This window comes from Vanderwaltozyma polyspora, genomic scaffold, assembly GCF_000150035.1.
Source record: "Vanderwaltozyma polyspora DSM 70294 KpolScaffold1032 genomic scaffold, whole genome shotgun sequence".
Classification (NCBI taxonomy): domain Eukaryota; kingdom Fungi; phylum Ascomycota; class Saccharomycetes; order Saccharomycetales; family Saccharomycetaceae; genus Vanderwaltozyma; species Vanderwaltozyma polyspora.
Window position 1 is genome coordinate 116,256 of NW_001834683.1, and position 24,835 is coordinate 141,090.

Sequence of the window (24,835 nt, forward strand, 5' to 3'; positions counted from 1 at the left end):
AGTTCTATCATCACTACACAAAAGAAACTTTCATCGATCCCTAGTAGGTTACATGGGTCTAAATCGACACCTGATTATGAGACAAATGAAAGCATGAATCGTCGTCAATTGAATTCTCAAGTGAACGTTGATTCTTTGAATGGAGGAGTTAGCAATGGCAGTGGGATGTTAAGTGAAGATTTCCAACGGTGGTCTAATGATGAGAACTCCGACAGTATGGTAGGGGTTACCAACAAGGGCCCAGAAGAGAATGATGCTAGTGTAGCATTCAGCAAGATAGTAAGCAGGAACCGAACTAATACAATAAGTTCACAATCTTCTTTAGCCTCGACGATGACGAATACATCGACCTACCAAATGTCTAATTTCCCTGGGACCGGTACTAACTTGGGGGTATCAAGATATTCACCTGGGAAGACCAAATCACCATCGAGACCACGGTCCAGGACCTTTACTAATAGTTCAATAAATCGGTTGTCGAGAGATCTCTCTAACATTCAGAATACGTTGAACTTCATAGGGAACGAGATGCACAGTGAGACGTATCTGGACAATCGGAACAATAGTATTGGTGGCATGGAGAGACAGCACCGGAGGATGCAGCCGTCGATCTCTGAAGTGCATGGTGGTATGGATATAGTGAAGATGATGAATGAAGTTGTTGATAGCGGCGGGATTATATTTGGAGGAGAGGATGAGGAAGAAGAAGAGTTTGATGTTAACAATGTCGAGATGGATGAACGAATGAGAAAGATGAACGAGGAGCTACGTCAAAATGAATACGAGATCATTGAGAACTTTATGTCAAACACGAATACGAATACCCATAATGACAACCATAACCATAACCATAGCCATAGCCAAAATCATAATCATAATTATGAATATGATTATAATGATAATGATAATGATAATCATAACCATAACCATAACCATAACGCCAACCCAAACCATTACCATACTCACAATCGTATTAATAACAACGATATAGATGACGAGACACAACAATCAGCAGCATACGGATTCGAATTCTTTGATGAGACATGAATCCCAGTATACCAATAATATATAAATAAAGCATTCTACATACATATAAAATAAAGAAATAATACTGCAGTATATTCATACAAGTTGCTTGCGTGTCTGTATAATTATTATATATATATTTATATATATATATATATATACGGTCACTAGTGGTATTAGCGACTAGTAGTACTCTTTCTTGTTGTAATACCAAAACATACCACACACGTGACCACACAACCACGTGACACATTCGTTGCATGTGACCACCCATTCCCGTCCGCTCCTGCTGAACCCTGAGCAGCCCCGACGTTACCCGGCCCACAGCCTCAACGTCCCAGGGCGTAAAACTAAAACCCACCGAACAAGCAAACAGAAAGAAGAAAAAAAAAACAAGCAAAAAACACTCAGACACACCCGCACAGCCAGCAGACAGAGAGCGATGGGATTTGGCAATTAAAAAAAATTTAGAAAAGAACTTTATTTATAAGGGGTTCTCACATTATAGGAATTATCATTATAGTTACTGTTATATACTTATATATATATACTTATATATAGGATATAATACAATATATTATAGGATAATCCTTATATATCCATCTTTGAATAGGCTAACCAACATATATACAAGTGTACTCGTCCCTGTTGCTTGGTAGATGTGTTATTGAATAGGTTGATTGTGGGTTTTTTTTCTTTGGTCATATCTCTTTTGGTTAGATATATCTATCTATAAGCTCTTTTTTTTTTTATTTTTATTTTATTTAAACTTCTGGTTTTGAATTTCACAAGCTTATTCAATCTACTATTTTATTCACTGGTTTTTCTCTCTGTTCCTATCAGTTTTTCCCTTAATTAATACTATTTACTTTTTTTTTCTTTTCTGTGGGCTATTTTGTTAACAATGAATTCTTACAACGATGATAGATGTCCCGTCTACCATCCAGATATCTCGGATTTACTACATCTCGACGATTATATTCTGAAAACACTCAAAAATTTGGATCCGACCGATGTCCCAGCTATTAAAATCCTCCCCCCTAAGGATTGGTCAGATGACATCAACCATTTCGGTTCAGACTCAAACATCTCCTTCACTTTGCAGGACTATTCCGTAAGTACAAACAAAGACTCTTCTTACTCTCTCTCTTTGCAGAATTACTCCAAAGAAGTGCCTTTTCTAGAGTTGTTCAAGGACTACGATTCAAAAAATAAAACCACTTCTGACATCAACGATTTCTGGAAAAGATTAAACTCAAAGAAATACACAACGGTCAAGAAATGTGGAGTGCTTTCAAATCCAAGCGACGTACACGGTTGGTCCTTCTCTTCCTCAAAAAAATTGGGGAAACTAAATCCAATTCAAGATACTTTGGTGTTGGGTTCAAAGTTCTCATTCTCCTCACTGCCCAATACCACAGGAAATTATCATTTAAATTACATACATAAGGGAAGCCCAAAGTGTTGGTACATAGTCTCAAAGGACAATGGCGAACTCATACAGAGTTCCGACGAAGATGAGGATAACTCTTTTGTCTCTCCACAGATAATGATGAAGAAAAATATAGAGTTCATCGAAGTTACACAAAATGAAAATGAATTCTTGCTGTTGTCTCCGAATTATAAAGCTTTCCAAATCGATACAGGTTTGAATTTATCAGAACTGTCGACTCTCTCACAAGATTCTCTACAGTTTGGCAACCCTCAACAATCGACAAGTTTGTCCCTAGATCAAGATATCAAAAATAAAAATTTAGGTGAATTGTTAGACCACAGCTCTAATGAATTATCACAGATCGAAGATAACAAATTAATTAACTCACCACTCTCCCTTTCTACTTATAACTTGATCCAAGGCTCATCAATACGATCAACTTCTCCTAACCAATCACAGTTTTTTAACGGTAACCAAACTACAATAAGTAGAATCTCGTCTCCTCTGCTTACAAGAATGATGGATTTGTCAAATATTGTAGAACCAACTTTAGAGGATCCCACTTTGAAATTCAAGAAAAGATTGACTACTTCTCAAGTTTCTTCCCCAAAACTAATCAACACTGCTGTTTTGAATTCTCATGATCCCACTCTTTCGTCGACTGCCCAAGAATTACAACGTACTGCTTCTAACACAGCACCAAATTCTTCCCATGCAGCACATAGTAACATGACTGCCAATAACCCAACTCTTTCATTATTGGAAGATAACGACGATAACATGCTGGCTTTAAGTTTGGCTTCAATGGCCAACTCAAGGGTATCATCGCCACGATTAACGCTGCCTCCGTTGAATTCAGCACTAGATCCTTCTTCCATATCAATGAATTTAAACAATAACAGCCTCTTATCTAACGATAATACACCAAATATGTCGTCGATAAGTTTGAATACAAGCAATAATCCTAATTCTAACCTAAATCAAAATTCTTCCATATTGTCCCCTAAACCCTCATACAACACAAACCCTTTATCGTATCAATCTGTTTCATCGGTGGTAAATAAATCCATTCCAGGTGCCCCATCCTCTCCAACAACTGCCAAACTACCGTTTATTAAACGTTTAAAGTCGCCAAATATTGTAACGCTAAACATTTCTCGTGAAGGTTCAAAAAGTCCAGTATCATTTGTTTCGGATTATAGATCTCCACTAGGTGTAACAAATCCTTTAACCTATACAGGTGCAAGTAATTCAAGTTTAAGCCAATTACAACAGTTGGATTTCAATACTAATAATGGTAATATAAATATAACAAGTAGTAATATTATTGGAAATACAGTGGATACTATACCATCTCCACAACCTCCTGCTCAGAAGAAACCAAAATTGGAAAAGAAATCAAATCAAAATTTCAGTTCCTCTGCACCAACAGCAGGAAGAAAGAAACAATCTTCTAACCAACCTACTCCATCACAACAAACTAAGTTTGCCTCTAATGAAATTATTATATCTGAGAACGGCAAAGTCTACATTTGTCAAGAGTGTAAAAGACAGTTTTCTTCAGGTCATCATTTAACAAGGCACAAGAAGTCTGTCCATTCTGGTGAAAAACCTCATTCTTGTCCAAAGTGTGGTAAACGATTCAAGAGAAGAGATCACGTATTGCAACATTTAAATAAAAAGATCCCTTGTACCCAGGATGGATCATCTTCGGCACCCGTTGCGTCTACTACCTCTACCATCAAATCAGAGACTGCACAACCTTCTTCATCTGGCCCAGATATAGTAGCAGGTTCAGGAATTCTACCATCTGCAACTACCTCATCACTCCAGAGCCAACCTACTGGTCCAATACCGACTGCTGTATCTGAAATACCTGTGGTTCATGACACAGAGGACATGACACACCAGGAACAACACTATACCATGGTTGAAAAGATATGATATCCTTCTCTTATAAAGACATAAACAACAAGGACCAAAATCAAAACCTAATGAGCAACTGTTTAATTACCAAGATAAATAATGAAATAAAGCTATTTGATATCAAATCGTTATTTCTATAAAACTACTGAAACAAGACATGTTTAGAAATTTAACCTTTGGAAAAGAGAAAGAACTTCGAAATGTTTGATTAAAAGTCCATTTCACATTATTCTATTTCTATTTTTATATTCATCCTATTCTATATACTAATACGTTTTATATATCGATCCCATCATCATGACCATCATCATGACCATCATCATGATCATCATCATGATCATCATCACAATAGTTAGAAAACCCTTTAATGTATACACAATTTGTAATATTAAGTAAAAAGTTCGGTTCAATTCTGAAAAGGTTTCCTTAGTTGGTAATCAAGTTATCAGTCACTATAGTAAAGTTTTGTTTTCCAATCCTCTCTCTAGTGGTCAAATCATTGAATCATTCAGATGAATAGTGTATTTAAAGAGAGTTTGTTTCAATTGATAGATAGTTACCTGAATTAAAGTACTCTTTCTCTTAATTTTTTTTCACTGGGAAGGTTCATTTGAGGTTGAGGCAGTAAGAGTTAAGATTCGAATCTGGAGGAGATGTCGACATCAAGTTTGGCAAAGCCATTGAGATTACTGTTATTAGGTGCACCTGGGTCTGGTAAGGGGACCCAGACTTCGAGGTTGTTAAAAGTTTTCCCTAAGATGCAGTCTGTAGCGTCTGGAGACCTCCTGAGACAACAAATTAAAGATAAAACTTCGTTAGGGGTACTTGCTTCGAGCTATATTACTAAAGGTTCATTGATCCCAGATGAGCTTATTACCAAGTTGTTGATCTCGTATTTGGCGGAGAATTGTTGGTTAACACCAAAATCTTCATGGCTGTTAGATGGATTTCCTAGAACTGTCAATCAGGGACAGATCTTAGACCATAAATTAAGCTCATCTGATGTCAACTTGAACCTAGTCGTCGAGTTGGATGTGCCTGAAAGTGTGATATTAGACAGAATAGAAAACAGGTTTGTTCATGTCCCAAGTGGAAGAATATACAATCTAAAATATAATCCACCAAAAGTTCCTGGAAGAGATGATATCACAGGGGAGCCATTAACAAAGAGACCAGACGACAACGTAGAGGTGTTTGCCAAGAGATTGCAGGAATATAAACGTTTAGTAGAACCATTGAAGGAATACTACGCTAACAAGAACGTTCTTAAAACTGTATCTGGTGAAACTTCTGACATAATATTCCCAAAACTTTGTGATTTAATTGTAAATGACTTCGGGGCAAAATAGGATCAACAAATCACACCTTGGTAAGTTCAGATCCCTAGCCTCATCATTATGTAAATATTTAACCAACAAGTATCTAATTTAAATGCTTTTTAATCAATATATCAATCAATTCTCTTGTATTGGACAGACCATCGCTACTGTACTGTGAAAGTATCAGAAGTCACGTGATACATTTTTTCCCTCTTTCAATATCAAAATCTGGTGAAGTTTTGATATTTTGAAGCTTTTAAGAAAGATCAAGAAAGAAACCTTTAAAGTAAGAGTGGAATTATCAAAATCAAGAGTCTGTAGGAGTTATTGAGTACTCTTGAGGGGGGAATTAGTGAAATTGAATAGTGGATTATAGATACATCCTAGTGGGTTTTAATTTTTTTGAATTGTAAAGATGAAATTCTATATTGACGACTTGCCGGTTCTTTTCCCATATCCCAAGATATACCCAGAACAATATCACTATATGTGTGATATGAAAAAGACTTTAGATGCTGGTGGTAATAGTATATTGGAAATGCCTTCGGGTACTGGTAAGACTGTCTCGTTGCTTTCTTTGACGGTTGCTTATCAGATGCATTATCCAGAACATAGGAAGATTATTTATTGTTCTCGTACTATGTCAGAAATCGAAAAGGCATTGATCGAATTAGAGAATTTAATGGATTATAGAAGTAGAGAATTGGGGTATGCTGAAGATTTCCGTGGTTTAGGGTTGACATCCAGAAAGAATCTATGTTTACATCCTCAGGTAAGTAAAGAAAGAAAAGGTACTGTGGTTGATGAAAAATGTAGACGTATGACAAATGGCCAGGCAAAACGTAAATTGGAATCAGATCCTGAGGCAAAAGTCGAATTATGTGATTATCATGAAAACTTGTACGACTTAGAAATCGAAGATTATCTTCCAAAAGGTGTTTATTCATTTGAAAGATTATTAAAATATTGTGAACAAAAGACTTTATGTCCATATTTCATTGTACGTCGTATGATTTCCATGTGTAATATCATTATTTATTCATATCACTACCTGTTGGATCCAAAGATCGCAGAAAGAGTCTCTAGAGAAGTCTCAAAAGATAGTATTGTTATCTTTGACGAAGCGCATAATATCGATAACGTTTGTATTGAATCTTTGTCATTAGATTTAACAAATGATATGTTGAAAAGGGCTACGAAGGGTGCAAACGCTTTGGCCAACAAGATCGAAGAGGTTCGTGAGGTTGATTCTCAAAAATTACAGGATGAATATGAAAAACTAGTTAAAGGCTTACATACAGCTGATATTTTAGAGGAAGAGGAAGAACCATTAGTGGAGGTTCCAGTATTATCACAAGATTTGTTAACAGAAGCTATTCCAGGTAATATCAGAAGAGCAGAACATTTTGTATCTTTCTTAAAGAGATTAATTGAATATTTAAAAACAAGAATGAAGGTTTTGCATGTCATCTCTGAAACTCCGAAGTCATTCTTACAACATTTAAAGCAATTAACATTTATTGATAGGAAACCTTTGAGATTTTGTTCGGAAAGATTATCTCTGTTAGTGAGAACTTTAGAAGTTTCAGAAATTGAAGATTTCAATGCTTTGAAAGATATTGCAACATTTGCCACATTGGTTTCTACTTATGAAGATGGGTTTTTGTTAATCATTGAACCATATGAAATTGAAAATGCAGCTGTTCCAAATCCAATTTTACGTTTCACATGTTTAGATGCCTCTATTGCTATAAAGCCTGTTTTCGAAAAGTTCTCCTCAGTAATCATTACTTCTGGTACTATTTCGCCTTTGGACATGTATCCTAGAATGTTAAACTTTAATACAGTCTTGGAAAAATCTTATGCGATGACTTTGACTAAAAAATCATTTTTGCCAATGATTGTAACTAAAGGTTCAGATCAAGTTGCTATTTCATCTCGTTTTGAAATTAGAAATGATCCAAGTATTGTGCGTAATTATGGTTCTATGTTGGTAGAATTTGCTAAGATTACTCCTGATGGTATGGTTGTTTTCTTCCCATCCTATTTATACATGGAAAGTATTATTTCAATGTGGCAAACTATGGGTATATTAGATGAAGTTTGGAAACACAAATTAATTTTAGTTGAAACACCTGATGCACAAGAGACATCTTTAGCGTTAGAGACCTATAGAAAAGCTTGTTCAAATGGTAGAGGTGCTATTTTACTATCTGTTGCGAGAGGTAAGGTATCTGAAGGTATCGATTTTGACCATCATTATGGTAGAACTGTATTGATGATAGGTATTCCATTCCAATACACAGAATCTCGTATTTTAAAGGCTAGACTTGAATTCTTAAGAGAAAACTATCAAATTAGAGAGAATGACTTTTTATCTTTTGATGCTATGCGTCATGCTGCTCAATGTTTGGGTAGAGTTTTAAGAGGTAAAGATGATTACGGTGTAATGGTACTAGCAGATCGTAGATTTTCCAGAAGAAGAAACCAATTGCCTAAATGGATAGCTCAAGGATTATCCGATGCTGACTTGAACCTTTCAACAGATATGGCTATTGCAAACACAAAGCAATTCTTAAGAACTATGGCCCAACCTACTAATCCAAAGGATCAACAAGGTGTCTCTGTCTGGAATTATGAAGAGCTATTACAGCATCAACAAGAAGTTGAAAGAAAAAAGGGTAACAATTCTAGATCTATTGGAGATGCATCAGTCGAAATTGATGATGATGTAGAAATGACTTGATGAAATCTTAACCTATTACTGCATTGGATGATTTTTAACTGTGCTTTATAAGACAATCCATAAAATTGACCTTTTTATATGAATATTTTATAAAGGACTATTTGCATATACATTTATATATATTAACATAATTGAATAATTTCATAACGAATTTTTGTGATATCATTGGTAAATAATAAATTTCAATTGACTTAGCCAACTTTGCATAAGGTGTCATAATTATAATATCAACCAAGCTGGTGATATTATACATAGGTTATCAGTTTTGAATTTTACAAACCTAATTTATAAGTATAATCTGAGGTAAATAAATTAATCTGGTTTGTATTTCTAGCACGTTAGAGAAGGGGTTTAAAGTATAATACTTGGTAGAATTGTAATTGTTCCAATAACTGCTTCATTGCAGGAATAATTTCTAATTTATAATTGCTTTTTCTTTCCAATTTTATAGTAACTCCCCCAAACTATTGTAACTTCTGAACTGAGCTTAAGACTATCAATCTTTTCCAAAATTTTATTCATATATATTTGGACCAAATCTTCTGAATCTTGATGTTTCTGTCTCCAGGTGAAGTAACTGCTGGAGGTCCTTAGGTAATTAGCAAAATCAGACAGTGCCATTTTTTTGGAGACTATTAAAGGGTTGTTATCGCTGTCATAGTATTTTGATCTTAACATTTTTGCATCAATTATTACTTCTTGGATATCAGTAAATTTCGTTTCATCTAGATGGAAGTCAGCTAACCCACTACGTAAAATAGTTCTTCCTGGTTGGTCCCAATAAGGTCCTAGATTCTCCTGTCCATATTCCAGCTCATGTAATAAAGAATCCAGTTCAGGATATTCTAAAATCACCGAATCCATGTACCCTACAATTGCCAAAGGGGCATCGACTTTGAGTAATTTCCAACTGACATTAACAAACTTGTCAAAATCGAACCAATGACATGCTTGAAAGCAGGTAATCATGTCAATACTCTCAGATGCAAATTTATCATCAATTTTGTCATATCCAGAAATCTCAAAAGATAGTGACTTTATAGAACCATAGGCCTCAGTTGCTGTCTTTATCATAGTATCTGATGCATCTATCCCAATAAGTTGATCAAAATCTTTTAAATTCTTGGATAATTGATAAGTAGCAATCCCAGTACCACATCCAATATCCAATAATGTCTTCAACCTACCGTCATGTAACGATAGGGATGTTTGTTCATACTCTTTCAACTTCTCATAAAATGATTCTGGGTATGAAGGCCTATAGGTATTGTAGTTATTAGCGTTATAGCGTGAATCAGAGAATTGTGACATCTTATAACGCTGCAATTGATCTATCCTGCTTTCTAATATTCAATCATATCAACTTTTAACTCCAATGAATTATATTGAGTTCTCTTTTAGATATCAAATAAGTTTCAAAATATAAAAGGGGTTGTCCTTTTTTGATCTAGCAGCCATAACCAGAACTTGTTTAAATGACACCAATGCAAGAAGTATATAAGCTTTTAGAACAGGATATTGTATCATATACTTAATAATGTCAAAACCTGTATGAAATGAGTCTCAATGAACTCTAATGCTAAATAAATTAGTTTATAATTTATAAAAACTCTATGTATATATATATATATATTAATATAAAATGCAATTAAATTAGTTGTGTAGGATAAAATGAAAATGTACTGTTATGATTTAGATAACTCAACCAAACCCTCCAACCCTCTTCTTCTTCTTCTTGGAACGTTGAGAGAGTTGGGTGCCTTGTGATTGAGATAATGTAGGTACGTTTGATTGCATCAACGTAAATGCTGGGGTCATAGTGTCAGGTAAAGTAGAAGGTTGAGATGATAAAAACGAAGATACTGGCCTTTCCAATCTATTCTGGGTTCCAATTCTTGATCTTGATATCTTTGAGACTCTATTTGTAGTTGCGGATGTTCCTCTATTAACATTTCTTGAAACTTGAGATGACCTAATTGTAGGAATTTGGGTTTCTGTATTTAAGCTAAATTGTGGTTGACTGAAAAATTGATTATTAACTAAGTCTGCTTTTTCCAATTCTTCATCTAGTTCAGATTCATCCATGTCCCAAGTATCGATGATTTCTTTGTAAGGTTCTTTCAGCCTGTTTGTTAGTTCTTCATCTAATTCAGTAAAATGCGAACGTTTGCAAAATGATATAATGGTCCAAATTATGCTCATAATAACTTTTGTTGTCAAGACCTCAGAATGATCTGTGATCATTTCCCAACATTGTAACAATTTGTTGAATAGTAACTCTAATCCATCAATATCTTCATGTAGTAATGATTTATACATATGCTTCAAATCTGTGAATATAATATCTTCTCCTTCATAATGTTCCATAAGTTGTTTGATGAAGGACTCAAATTCAGCAATATTTTCACGAAAGTTTGGGAATTCACCAAACTCTTTTAAAAATTTCCTTACCATACGATGGTCAGTTCTATCATCTAATTTGTCAATAAATCCATTTAGTTCATTCGAGATTTTATAACCAAACGATTGGAATAGATCATAAATATTTTGTGAATCATCGATCTTTGAATCAAAATCAAATAAGTTTTCAAATATTTTGTGTAAATATACTTCAACTGAAACAGGAATAGTATGCTGATTTATTTCGCCTTCTATCTCATCGTTTAGAATCTTTGTCGTCTCTGATTGATTATTATTCCCATTCAGTTCATGGGATCTACTTCTGGACAGTATAAATCTGTGAACCACTGAAGTCTTATTCTCTTTTACATAAACATTGATCCAAGAAGTGTTCCATGAACTATTCTCAGTATCGGTACTATAAATCTGATCTGATTCTAAGTTTGGTGAATCTATGAATGTAACGTCTCCAATACCATTTGACACACCAGGAAGTGTAATAACTCTTGAATTTTTGCTAGCTTGTAGTAGTCCCTCTACATTGATCGAAAATACGTGAACGTATAATAGAGGATGCTTTTTGGAATAAATAAAAATTATAATCTCAGTTTCTTCTTCACCTTTTATTAAATGAAATGAAAATTTAATAGTATTGTCTAGGGATATATCATGCTTCCAGGATAATTTTCTTGTAATCTGATCATTTTTACTATTTGTATCAAGGAAGATTATCTCTTTAGAAGTTAGGAGTACACTCATCTTGTCGTCTACCCTTTTATAGTCTCTTAATGTCGACCAACTCTTGGCCTCTACAATTGTAATTTGCCAGTTTTGCATAAAATCCAGTTCTATCATTTGTGATCTACTCATGATTACAAGTCTTGTATAACTTGATGACCATGATATTTTTTTCCAATTTGATAACTCTTCCTCATCAAATATTGAACCAGACATATCGTTAACTAAGGAAATTTTCCATGAATTATTTAAACTCTTCTTAATTTTTCCTATCGACCAATTTCCCATAATATCAACAACTGCAATTTCATTCATATCCCATGGGTTAAATGCCATATCAGAGAATGGGAAATCACTAAATTCATTGAATTTCAATTTTTCAGATAAAGAATATGTGATATTTCCTGAAGTCGAATTTATATTTGTTATTTTAATTATTTGAATGAAAGTGTCAGTGATGACAGCAAACATATCTGGTGTCCTATCAAACATATCTGATAACTTTGGGAATACTATTTTCTTGATCTGAGTTTGATAAGGAATATTAACTATGTTTTTTGATGTCTTGATAAACCAAGTTCTTGCTTTTGTTTCCATAGCAGTATCCGGTTCAGACAAAGGTACATAATCATCGTCCATAACCCCCAAGACTAGTCTTGACCGTGAATTTCCTGATACGCAAACAACGAAGTTATGAGGGTCTTTCCCGTTTCTTAGATCAGATACAGTTTGAATTTTAATAACGTGTAGTAATCCACTAATTGTGGGATCAAAAGTATGAGTACTAATTTTCTTGCGATGTCTACTCAGAAAAGAACCCAAATCACCGTTTTGGGTCCCTGATGTCTCCAGGACATGGCCTGGTATAAAATCCCTGTGTACAAGTGAGGCAGATTCATTTATATCGTAGAAGTTATTATGATCCATATCAACTTTTGAAAAAATTTGTAAATTTTCAGGAATCACTGGAGATAAATTATCCCAATTCATCTTACTAACCAGAATACTCTTCCAGTGTTCAAATTCTTCCTCATCTTCAAAACCAGATCGGCTACTGTCACTATCATCAGAATCACTTACAAACTCATCGTCATTATGGCTGTTATTACCATTATCTTTAATCCCTGGAGAGTTTCCTCTTTTATCGAGCAGGGGACCCAGAGAAATCATCTTCATATGAAGTGAACGTTCAGAAAGCTTTTCATTAACACCAGTGATCCATTTCCCAGCCTCATTAGTACCAGAATATACGGCAGGACCTTCTATACCAAGACCTAATTGAACACCTATCGGTCGACGTATGGGAAGCATAATCAATATTAGTAGATATTCTCAAAATCCCATAAACAAACAGTAAAAATATTAAAATACTATATAAAACAATAACAACAGAATCCAAGTAACTTAGCTTTGAACCTTCTCGACCACTATAAGTACCTTTATTTTAAACAAATACCTCAATCTTTAATGGTTGTTAAACCTTTCTCATCGATTTTTCAACTTTAAATATTTGATCTCATCTCGTTTTAAAGCTATATGGTAATGGCGATGAGGTAAGAAACAGCATGAGAATCAATGATTAAAAAGTATATATTGTCTTAAACTGTCGTGATCTAACCAATGGACCTTTCTATTAATGAGAGTATAGTTGTAGTTAGATTATAAGAATATTTCCCAGTTTTGTGGGCATGAAACTTAATTCTATGCCACTTTTAAGAGAAAAAGATCAAGACTCAGAGCATCGAGACACCCTCAGGATACATCATAGATATTAGCAAGAAATATAAATTTGTAGCAATGATATCGATAAATTCTGTTACTATAGCATACTAAACCCAAGCAAAATTATAATTGGAAACAAGTTTGAACGCCTATGGGTACGTTGGTGACAGATATCAAAATTGCTCAATAATTGGTTTACTTTCTCCTAGTCTCAGGAACCTTAAAAGTATGGACATACACACATATATATCTATAATTATATTATAAAGTAATGGGATCCAAACTGATTCGCCATTTAAATGCATTTAGGATCAATTGTGTTCTTTAGACATCAAGATCTACTTACAATGCATAGGTTAACCATTTCAATATCGAATGAAACTTGTAAGAAAGGTTAGGATGAAAACAACTCCTAATTAACCATCAGTGTAAATACTGAACAATCTATCACAGTTCAAACGCTGATTTTGAACTGATCCTGACAACCCATTGTTCATTATAAGCTATCTGACATCTTCTTATATATTTCTGGATCAAAATTTTATAGCAACGAACGGAATGCCTCTAAGAAGCATTTATAAATTATCGATGCCCTGAATTGAACAATAGTAACCAAAGAATAAGAACCTCTGAGGACGAGTGGAGGTCTCCAAGTTCTGATTGCTACTTCAACTAGAGTTATTATATGGTTTCACTGGGCAGTTTGGTCTTTGCTTGGTCAAAGAGGTTGAATTATAGTGGTAGAAGGTATTATTTTCATAATGGTAAGGACCCTTTGAAAATTTTATTCTTTGGTAGTGATGAATTCAGTATACATTCATTAAGGGCATTGAATGATATTAAATCAACTGGCTCTGGCATTTTGGACTCTATCCAAGTTGTTACAAGAAGTCCCAAATGGTGTGGAAGAGGTAAAAGTATTCTTAAGGAAACACCTATAATGCATGTTACAGATACAATGGGACTACAGAACGCATTATTTTGTGATAATAAACAGGAATTGATAAGTCTGAGGGATTCTGTGGATTTTAATATGATTGTCGCTGTATCTTTTGGACAGTTGATTCCTCCTGAGTTGCTGGAAAAATCATCATGGTCAATGAACGTACATCCATCTTTATTACCCAAATATAAAGGTTCTTCCCCTATACAATATTCTTTATTAAATAGAGATGAATTTACTGGAGTTTCAATCCAAACATTGCATCCAACAAAATTTGACCATGGCTCAATAATTTGCCAAACACCTCCATTAAATGTTGCTGAATTATTGAAAAAGGGAACTGTTTCTAACTTTGTAGAAGAGACTCCTTTGAAAACAGCTATCTTAATGGATCAACTTGGTATTGCTGGTGGATATTTACTAAAAAATATAGTTTTAAAAGGATTGTACTTGCAAGACCCCAAGACAGGTTATCAACCGAATCCAGATATAAAGCCCAGCTATGCTCCAAGAATCAAGTCAGAACAAAGAAAGATTCATTGGGAAAACGATGATGCATGTACATTAACAAATAAGATAGGTATATTGGGACCTTTATATACTTTCAAAGAGGTCAAATTAAAAAGTAAAGATCTTTTAAAGCGTATCATATTTCATGAGGTCAAGGAAACTCTAGAGAGGCCAGCTCAATTAATATATCCTGGAGACTTTTACTACGATGGAAGTACAAAACTATTATATGTACTATGTTCAGGGAATACATGTATTAGTATATCTAAGTTACAATTCGAAGGTTTTGCAGTGGAAAGTGCTGAAAGTTTCAACTCAAAGCTAAGGAAAAGGTGTGGACGGGACTTGTTTGAGAAGACTTTATTTGTTAATTAGTAAGAGAGACACATCAATCATAAATCATGTAAATAAGTATAAAAGTTTTATAAATTCTAATCGATAATTTTAAAGATATCAAAAATAGTTTAAACAAAAATAAGAATATTTAAAAGAATGTAAATAACGAGGGCTCTTATATAATTTAATCAAAAATCTGTAAATAAATAAAAATATACCTATTTAACCTTAGGTATTCAATATAGGTTCTAATGTCCAGCATTAGTTCACCTGTGGTCAAGGTTTCATTAAAGTTTCCTTTTTTAAGTAGCTAGATCCGGTTTCAGATTCTGTCTCAGATTCTTCTTCAATAGTTTCCAACACAGCTTGACTAAAATACATCTCTAGTCGTTCTCTCATGAGTATCTCATGAATGGTGAGATTTGGCAATTGGGCAAAATTTTCCAATACGACATTGTATACTTCGAGGTAAGCTGCGTCGTCTTTGATAGTACTTGACATATCAAGTTCCTGTCTCTGATTCGAATTAGGGACATCTTCTTCGAAACTAAACTCACCAGTAGCAATTGCCTCCTGAAATGACGCTAATGGGTCCAAGAAGTCTGGCACTTTCGCATCATTGTTATAGGAAGCTTGTGGAAATTGCTCTAAGGAGTAGTTATTTTGATCACCTATTAATTTTTCAATTAGGATTTCATTCAGATGGTCAATTGGTACTGGATTATTATCCTCAGAAATACCATTATACATCAGAACTTGTCTTTGCATTTGACGTATATTTTCGGAAATTTTAGATGTTCTTTCACCTAGTTCACTCATGTTTGTTTATTATTTAACTTTACTAATTTGGCTCTTTTATTTTTTGTTGGGCACTATGGATATATGAAAAGATAAATGAAAAATGTGTCATAAAGAATGGGAAAACCAAACTCTGACATTACTAAAATAACTACCACTTAAATATGTTTTATTTTGAAGTTGCTATCCATAGTTCTTATTCTCATTCGAAAGCAATTACTACTAAATCCAGGAAGTCTACTATCACTAAAATTTATTTAGCTTATATATATAATAAATTAACTATCAATAGCAATGGATCTCTCACAACAAAATAAAAAAAAGCACAGCCCTAAATTATACAACATACACATACCCATATATATATATATATACCAATGCAATCCTCAATTCAATACCAATCAGACACCCCAAACCTGATATAACTCTTAAAATACGTAGTTTCTTCAAGCACTTGCCATGAGAGTAATCAAAATCTCTAAGTGTCACAATTTTCCCCACCAAAAACACAGACAAACAAACAATATTATATAAATGTGTATTAAATATCAAGGAACATACAACCACATGCCGTCAACCATCAAAGTAACATCCAGCCAGAGATTATAGCATTCGTGTCATTTTGCAAAATCGTGTCAGACCCTGAATATATCATCTTCCAGTAAACCGATTTCTCCAAATTAAACCCTAAAAAATCAAACAAGAATCAATATTAAACAGTTCACATATCAAGTATCTTTTGAATCATAAAAGTATAACCTTATAATCCTGTAAACAATTGTAAACTTGTTCATCAAACTGGCTAGCCATTGCTGTTTTAAACGTCACATTCATCGTTTCGTTGTTGTCGTCTCACCCAAAACGGAAACTTTACCAAAAAGAAAACAAGAATGTTGAAATTGATTTCGAAATCGAATCAAGATATAAAAGATATAAGATGATGATGATGATGGTGATGATGTTGATGTTGAATAAGTTGCTTTCAATTGGTATAAGAATTGTTATTGGAGTTTGATAAATTTTTATTTGATTCTTGTTTTGTTGGTTTTGTTGTTTTTGAAGTTGGTAGGCTTTCTAATTTTATCAGGAGAGGGGAGCAGGACATGGATTCTTCACGTTCTTTGGTGAATTTATCACCAGGTAAGAATTTTATCGCAATGGTTATATCAGATAATGAAAGTGATGATACTACGTCTGATGATTATTCTGGATTGAAGAGTTCTGTGTCTCCTGTTGCTAGTAGTGGGTTTGACATTTCTGGAGATCGCAAGAGACAATCTATGGTTTCTTCAGGTTCATCCAAGAAGAGATGGTCTAGTTTATCATCCTATGGTACCAAGCAGAGGATCTCAGGTTCTGATTCAGTCAAGTCCAATAAGAGGGTATCTATGTATGGTATGGGGTCTTCAGAGACCGGAGGTCATTTTGCTGATGTTGGTGTTAGTAATAATAGTATTACAATTCCTACTTTAGTTAGAACAAGTACCGATTCTCCTATCAAACAATTGTTTACCAAAATCTCTATTAGTGATGAGAATAATGAGAATAGAGATAATAGAAAATCAAGGGAATTGTCACTCCATGGAAAACCGGTATCCGAGTTGTTTAAAGTTAATAGTTATGCAAAAAGATCTCCGTTAGCGCCATTGCAGAATGAAAATTCCTCTAAAATTCAACATAATAAGACTAATAACATCTACAAAGTTCCAGAAAATACTTCAATTAAATCAATTTTCGGAGGTTCTATCGAGGAGGAAGAAAGTAACAGATCAAATCCTTCTAAATGGAAGTTTTGGAAAAGAAACAGTCTTTCAAGAATTCCTACTACTAATAGAAATACCGGGGATACCAGAGGACTAGAACGTCATTCGTTTGTAGAACCTCAATTGTCTAACAGATCATCATTATCTTCAAATTATAATTTGAAGAAAAAAAGCTCAAGTTCAAGTTTATCATTACATGGATTGAAACATAAAACTTCGCACACTTCTTTAAAGAATTTGAAAAATAGAAAGACTGCAAATAATATGATTCTAAATGATAACAATGGCAATACATTGAACAGTACTAGTACCCATAATAACAGCAATACCCATAATACCCATAATACTAATAATAATAACAATAATAACCACAACAACAATAGCATAGCTGGAAAAATGCAAATTTCATTACCAGTTCCTGATCAAGCATCTTGTGATAGGATAAAAACAAAACTACAACATTCAACTTCGATCGTTTCATTGCAGTCACATATATCAGAAGCTGCAATCAATAAGATAGATTACGATAATCGTATTTTACATGATATTTTAGAGTATTGTGATGTGAAATATGTTATGGATCAAAATACTCCTACAATTATGACAAAGTCTTTATACAAACTTCCAAAGGAGAATAAAAAATTGAGCAGCAATGTATGGAGATTTTTTGATAAGGCTTCTAGAGAATCAATCATTTTGAAAAAATTATCTTTGAACTCCTTTGAAAGTGCACAATATACAAAGGAAATGTGTCTACAAGAGTTAACTACATTGAGGTTATGTAAGGATACAATGGGTCTCCCACTATTGCTTCAATCTTACATCTTCAGAGAGGTAAACTCAGAGGTTCCATATGAGGAAAACACATACCTAATGATATTCATGAAGGATCACGGTTCTCCATTATCTAGCTATGTCCCAGGAAATTGGAAGATATTGCTTAACATTTTTTGGCAACTCACCACAACACTTTATGTGATGGAGAATAAGTTTGAATTTGAACATAGAAACTTGACTACTGATCACATTCTCGTGGACAAACTTGGGAATATCACTATTTGTGATTTCAAATCATGTAGATTCAAACCTAGTTCAGATAGACCATCTATGTTTACTAGACTAGATCATTCGATTTTTTTCCAAGGTGGTAACGATTATCAATATGAAATATACGACTTAATGAGAGCTTTGCTACCTGATACTTCCTACTGGAGGAAATTTGAACCAAAGACTAACTTGATCTGGTTACATTACGCTTTAGTTAAATTGAAAGACATCGGTGAAAAGAATAAATGTCAAGGTGGAGAAAAAGAAGCAATATGCATACTATCTAATCTATTGGAACCATTCAATTTCCCATTATCAAATTCAAGTATTACATCTTGTGGTGACTTATTAAGTCTAAGAAAAAGATTATAAAAAATTAATTAAATCCATTCCATCTATAACGATTAACAAATCAAACCTTCCTTCCTCATTCATTTTTCTCTATAACAACACTATGATAAAATTATATTTAACTATTCTATTTCTATAATAATAAATAAAATTACAGCATTTACTGATACATATAACTTAACCGTCGTTATAATATTTACTGTCACTAACGAGTTTATCATCATCAACATCATCATTTATAATAGTCAGGTTTCCTTTATTCAGCCAGCCAGCCAGCCCTTTGAATATTTAAATCAAGAAGGGCCTTATAGAAAAAACTGATTCAAGGTGGTTTTAACATAGAAGAAGAAGAATAATGAAATGGAGTTAGTTAATGAAGACAGTTGATCATTAAACCTATTTATTGATTAGTTGCATTGTATATTTGCTGATTTTTTCCACGTTATACCAGGTTATCATTTAGGTATTTTTTTGTAAAGATGGATTTAACTGATAAACTGATTATATCAAGGCCATTGTACTTTACAGATGATACCAGCAATTGTGGTTATTGTAGTGGTAAAAAAGCTGACAAGAGAAGATATTTTGCATTAGATTCATGGTATGAGAAATACTCTAATGATTTAGACCAAATCAAGGTTAGCAATAATACTGTTGGGTTTCATTTGGAGTCAATTAGTATTGATAAGTATGACAACTTTTGTAATATGGGATTTAGAAGGTCTGGTACTTTCATCTATAAGTGTGATATGTTGAGAAACTGTTGTAGATTATATACTATTAGAACATCAGTTGGTGAATTGACGTTAACTAAAGAATTGAAAAAGGCCCTGACAAGGTTTCGTAAATTAATTTGTTCTGATAATTTGAAACCAAACGATTCACAAAACTTTATCGAAGAAATAGCTAATATGGAGAAATCTTCAAATAGATTTAAAACAGTTTTTGAACCTCCTGTCTTCACAGAGGAAAAATATCAATTGTTTGCAAAATTCCAAGAAGAAATCCATAACGATTTCGATCATACTCCAAAATCGTTTAAGAGGTTCCTTTGTAACTCACCATTCCCTGAAAAGACAATCATGGGTGATAAAGAGGAGTGGTGCACGTTGAACCACTGGAGAGACTTAAAATCAGATGAATACATCACAAGGTTGGGCCCAACTCATGAATGTTACTATTTAGACGATAAACTAATTGCATTTGCAGTGACTGATTTTATGAAGACTGGTATATCATCAGTTTATTTTGTATGGGATCCTACATTTGCCAAATATTCTCTTGGTAAAGTTAGTGCATTAAGGGAATTGGCAATTACAAGTAAAATCAAAGATGGATTTTATTATTTGGGTTACTACATCAGTGATTGTGATAAGATGAATTACAAAGGAAAATACGGAGGAGAATTATTAGATATTTGTAGTGGTGACTATGTACCACTGTCTAAAGTATCTAAAATAATCGAGACAGGTAATTTTTTTATGGCAAAAAATCCTAATGAACAAACCAATCCTGATGAGGAACCATTAATGAATGAAGTATTTGAAAAACAATGCCACAAATCTCTCAAAAATGATATCCCTCTGGTAAACATCTCCGATATGATATACGGAGTCAATTCTAAATCTGTGATGTTGTCAAATGAAGCTGTCTTAGAGTTGAACAAACTAGGAATACCTTATACCCAAGAAAACATCACATCTATTTACAAATTGAAGAACGAGACAGATAAACCATCTGAAGAGATGATTATGGGAAACGATAAAGTCACCACCATACCAAATGTCATCCCAGGTTTAATCTCATTACCAGAACTTGTAGACATGATCAAAAAACATAGATTAACAGAACTGAATTATCAATTAATCATATTCGATTCACAACTAGGAAAAATGAGACTAGTAAGTGATTTCGATTCAGAAATTCCAGAGACCAAAAGAATCATTTGCGACATGATCAGAACAGTTGGCCTAGAATACGCTACGGACACTATATTAATTCTATAGAGCTTTTTGTAATAAATATGTAATTACCCAATATAAAACGAAATATATGGACTCAAATCCAAATATTCTCGTCAAATCAACATAAATAGATTCATATCTGTTGTTCACAGTCACCTTTATCTTCAAGTTAACCTTCATCTCGATTTGTCGTCACTATGGAAAATTTGATATCAAGAATCTTGATTTCTTACAGATATTAAAAATTGAAAATTTACACTACTTCAAGATGATGAAATGTTAAAATGAAGGCTTTATAAGGCATATAAGATAAGAACAAGAGGGACTGGACTAGAATCAGTGGTGATTAGAATGAGTTCTATAGCAGAGATCGTTGATGTATGTTTAATTTTTGCTTTTTATGTTTCAGGAGAAAACGATTAGCATTGTAAAATATTTTAAATAGAATTTAATACTAACAATGAAAAAAATACAAAATTTTGTATTAATTTTAATTCTAATAGTTGATCGAGAAGTTATATTCTCCTAATCCTTCACAGGAGGTAAACCAGATTCAACAGAGGTTACAAACTATCCAGAAATCTCATGATGGGTTTCATGTAGCCAATGAATTATTAAAGATTGGAAGTTATCCATCAAATGTCAATTATTTTGGTGCTCTAACCCTTACTGTTCAATTAAACACTAATGTAAACTCATTTGAGACTCTTTGGAAATTATTTAGAGTTAATTTGATTCATTTGGCTAATTTTTGCAATTTTTATGTTTCAAATCCACAAGTGAATGCTCAACTTTTAACTACAATTAAAAAGCTTATGTCAAATTTATCTTTGATATATACAAATATAAATGAAAACGAACCAACTGCTTCAAACGAAGATCAGGTTTCTTCTTGGAATAATCCTTTAAATACATTACTTGTTTTATTATCACAATCTAATAATCTAACTAATGAACAATGGCAAAATTTTGAAGATCCACAATTGGAAATGTTTTTGAAGAATTCTGTTAATGCAGAAGTACAATATGAACAATTGATTAATTTTATTAATACAAATCCAGTATATAATATGATTCTAATCATTTTTACTGAAATTATAGTTGAAGATTTGACAAAATACCAATCAAGAAAGGCTACAATGACAAATGTTTATAAAGTGTTACATGATCATTTATACATCACGACTATGGCTTTAATGAATTATAATTTAACAATGACGCAATCTAGAGATGACATCTTGTATTCATCTATTAATGCTTGGATCAGTTGTATTTCAGTATTTAGAAATATCTCATCCCATGGTAATATGGATTTAACTGAATTGTTCAGCAACCTTATCACTTTAATGTGTTGTTCATCAGCTGAAACTGATAACTTTGTAGAGGCTGAAAAGATTTTAAGCATCTTTACTGGTGTATTTGCCAATGATCCTACCCTAATCAATTATGAATTGAGATCTGAGATTGAAACAATATTCCTTGGTGTATCAAGAAAAATTAATGCAGATACATCAAAAAATGCATGGATGCTTCAATATATGAACCACTTGGTAACTAATGAAATGACCAATGAACTAAGAGAACTTGCTGGGTGTATTGTGGATTTCTTACAAATCAACACATTAGACGTGTGCAATAAGCTATTTGTAAATATACCATCTCAAAACATTAATCCAAATTACTTGGAAGAATATATCAAAGTTCTATTGCAATTAACCAATTTCCCTTTGACTCCAGTGTTACAAGAAGCATTTTCTGTTAGAATGGTGGATTTCTGGATGGACTTGTCTGAAAGCTATTCCAACTTAGCCCCAGAGACCTTATCACCTGAAGCTCCTGAAAGAGCAGTGGGGATATTCCAACAAGTTGTAAGCATTTATCTTCCAAAAATCAGTTTGTTAATTAAACAAAAGATAATTGATGAAGATGGTGAAGATTCTTCTTTACACGAATTTGAAGACTTTAGAACTGCAACTTCAGATATGATAGAATCTTTATGGTCAGTTTTAGGTAACGATAAGTTAACAAATGTCCTAATAGAGGGTGTCTCCAATGCAAATACCTCACAAAACTCTGCGGATATCGACGTGTTCCAAACAGAAGCCATGTCATTCTTACTGAACAAATTACTTGTAGATATGACATTATCTGAAAGTCCTTGGATTTGTGATATTATTGGTTCTAATAAGATGTTCATTCAAAATGTAATTTTCCTATTTCAATCAGGAATGCAGAGTTCAGCTCAGACTGCATCATCCAAGCATTTGAAATTAGATTCTATTAGGACTAGTTCCAGTCTATTAGGAACTTTATCTGGATATTTCATACAAGATAATTCTCAATTGAGCTCTTGTGTAGAATCATTATTCCAAGGGTTGCAAGGTTGTACAGTCAATACCAATGACAACAATAAGGAACTGAATGAGAAATTAGAGACTATTGTTATTAGATCAATTCATACTATTTTTGAAGTATGCAGGAAAGAATTGTCGTCGTATTTAGACCACTTTTTATCCATATTAAGCTCCATTTTGAAATCAGACTCTAACGTTTCCAACTTTACAAGAGAAAAATTAATTCATTCTGTCGGTTACTTAATTCAGGCCAGAACATCAAATGGTCCACAGGAGCAAGGTAGATATATCCTACAATTGGTGGAAAATATTACAGAGTTGATCAAAAGCTCAGGAAATCTTCCATTTCAACAACAGCGCGATTATGTCCATAGTCTGTTGACATGCATTTCAGAACTTGGATCCTCCTTAATTCCGTCTGATGAAGAGGAAGATATTGAATTCTTAAAAAGAATACATGAATTCGAAGAGTTCTGGAGAATGGATCCCTTGCAAGTCAGAAATAAAGTGACTGAATTGTTAGATCTAGTTTTATCCGATCCTCAGTATCAGAAAGATTCGAGATTTGCCGAAGTCTGTTGTTTAATCATGGGTAAGGCATTGGTTGTAAATGATGGTCCTCATTTCTTGGCTTATTCAATGACAGAAATCATGGAATTCGTTATGAAGCATTTGCCAAATTCTGAACTATCCACTTCTTTACCATATTATACATATTTACTAGAAAGAATGATTGTTAAGTTCAAAGAAACATTAACTCCGAAAGATATTGATTTTATGTTTGAAAGATTCTTCCTTTCATACTACCAACAATCAATTCAAAATGACCCTGACCTACTGCAAACAGTAATCAATTTTGTCAATTGCATACTAGATTTGAAACCATCATTGATAATCTATACTAAATACTGGGATATATTTATCCTTCCAGAGTTTTTAAAATTACTACCATCTAGAGAAAAATTCACCATATTTGCAACAACTAAGTTCTTTACAAAATTAATCAACAACAAAAGATACACACAAGAAGAATTACAAAAGACAAGCCAAGATGTTATCTCATTGGGACAAGACATTACTTATCAAACAATGTATGGTTTATTCAACACTCAACGTTCTGATCTTAACTGCTATACCGATCTAATCAGAGCATTGATAGCAAAATTCCCAATGCAAACAAAACAATGGCTAATGACTGCATTACCAACCATATGTGACAATAATCCTGCCCATGAAAAGCTAATTCAAAAGTTATCTGTAACCAGAGGTAATCGTGCTGCCAGCAACGTATTATTAGAATGGTGGTTAGAATGTAACTCATTACCAAGCTTGTAACAATAAAAACAATAACCATCGCAATACTAATATATGTTTTATAGATACTAAATAATAAGTTAAGTATTCATTTTAAATTAAAATCATCATCGAAAATTAATTCAGTTCCATATTTAATGACA

At 33.3% G+C, this 24,835-nt stretch overlaps 10 protein-coding genes across 10 annotated transcripts in view; 8 read left to right on the plus strand and 2 right to left on the minus strand.

Annotated features, from left to right (window-relative positions):
- The window catches only part of BCK2, a gene marked incomplete at both ends in the record, with an annotated part of 1,891 nt that extends 844 nt beyond the window's left edge, over positions 1–1,047 (plus strand). The window contains one exon of the mRNA XM_001646265.1: positions 1–1,047. Coding sequence (XP_001646315.1) covers positions 1–1,047 — 1,047 coding nt within the window.
- An 883-nt stretch (positions 1,048–1,930) lies between these two features.
- Kpol_1032p52 (uncharacterized protein) lies at positions 1,931–4,405 on the plus strand (the record flags this gene model as incomplete). Its single annotated transcript, XM_001646266.1, has 1 exon — positions 1,931–4,405. The coding sequence occupies one exon, from the start codon at positions 1,931–1,933 to the stop codon at positions 4,403–4,405; it is 2,475 nt and encodes an 824-aa protein (XP_001646316.1).
- Positions 4,406–5,040: 635 nt separating this feature from the next.
- On the plus strand, positions 5,041–5,736 carry ADK2 (adenylate kinase ADK2; the record flags this gene model as incomplete). Its single annotated transcript, XM_001646267.1, has 1 exon — positions 5,041–5,736. The coding sequence occupies one exon, from the start codon at positions 5,041–5,043 to the stop codon at positions 5,734–5,736; it is 696 nt and encodes a 231-aa protein (XP_001646317.1).
- A 385-nt stretch (positions 5,737–6,121) lies between these two features.
- Positions 6,122–8,452, plus strand: RAD3 (TFIIH/NER complex ATP-dependent 5'-3' DNA helicase subunit RAD3; the record flags this gene model as incomplete). The annotated part of the gene is made up of 1 exon (XM_001646268.1): positions 6,122–8,452. The coding sequence occupies one exon, from the start codon at positions 6,122–6,124 to the stop codon at positions 8,450–8,452; it is 2,331 nt and encodes a 776-aa protein (XP_001646318.1).
- Positions 8,453–8,872: 420 nt separating this feature from the next.
- Positions 8,873–9,763, minus strand: TMT1 (trans-aconitate 3-methyltransferase; the record flags this gene model as incomplete). The annotated part of the gene is made up of 1 exon (XM_001646269.1): positions 8,873–9,763. One exon carries the CDS (start codon positions 9,761–9,763, stop codon positions 8,873–8,875), a length of 891 nt encoding a protein of 296 aa, XP_001646319.1.
- A 390-nt stretch (positions 9,764–10,153) lies between these two features.
- On the minus strand, positions 10,154–12,901 carry RRN6 (Rrn6p; the record flags this gene model as incomplete). Its single annotated transcript, XM_001646270.1, has 1 exon — positions 10,154–12,901. One exon carries the CDS (start codon positions 12,899–12,901, stop codon positions 10,154–10,156), a length of 2,748 nt encoding a protein of 915 aa, XP_001646320.1.
- Positions 12,902–13,997: 1,096 nt separating this feature from the next.
- Positions 13,998–15,140, plus strand: FMT1 (methionyl-tRNA formyltransferase; the record flags this gene model as incomplete). Its single annotated transcript, XM_001646271.1, has 1 exon — positions 13,998–15,140. The coding sequence occupies one exon, from the start codon at positions 13,998–14,000 to the stop codon at positions 15,138–15,140; it is 1,143 nt and encodes a 380-aa protein (XP_001646321.1).
- A 1,862-nt stretch (positions 15,141–17,002) lies between these two features.
- ALK2 (protein kinase ALK2) lies at positions 17,003–19,081 on the plus strand (the record flags this gene model as incomplete). Its single annotated transcript, XM_001646272.1, has 1 exon — positions 17,003–19,081. The coding sequence occupies one exon, from the start codon at positions 17,003–17,005 to the stop codon at positions 19,079–19,081; it is 2,079 nt and encodes a 692-aa protein (XP_001646322.1).
- Positions 19,082–19,539: 458 nt separating this feature from the next.
- On the plus strand, positions 19,540–21,066 carry ATE1 (arginyltransferase; the record flags this gene model as incomplete). Its single annotated transcript, XM_001646273.1, has 1 exon — positions 19,540–21,066. The coding sequence occupies one exon, from the start codon at positions 19,540–19,542 to the stop codon at positions 21,064–21,066; it is 1,527 nt and encodes a 508-aa protein (XP_001646323.1).
- Positions 21,067–21,375: 309 nt separating this feature from the next.
- On the plus strand, positions 21,376–24,713 carry KAP122 (Kap122p; the record flags this gene model as incomplete). The annotated part of the gene is made up of 2 exons (XM_001646274.1): positions 21,376–21,402; positions 21,528–24,713. The coding sequence occupies 2 exons, from the start codon at positions 21,376–21,378 to the stop codon at positions 24,711–24,713; spliced, it is 3,213 nt and encodes a 1,070-aa protein (XP_001646324.1).
- Positions 24,714–24,835: the final 122 nt, after the last annotated feature.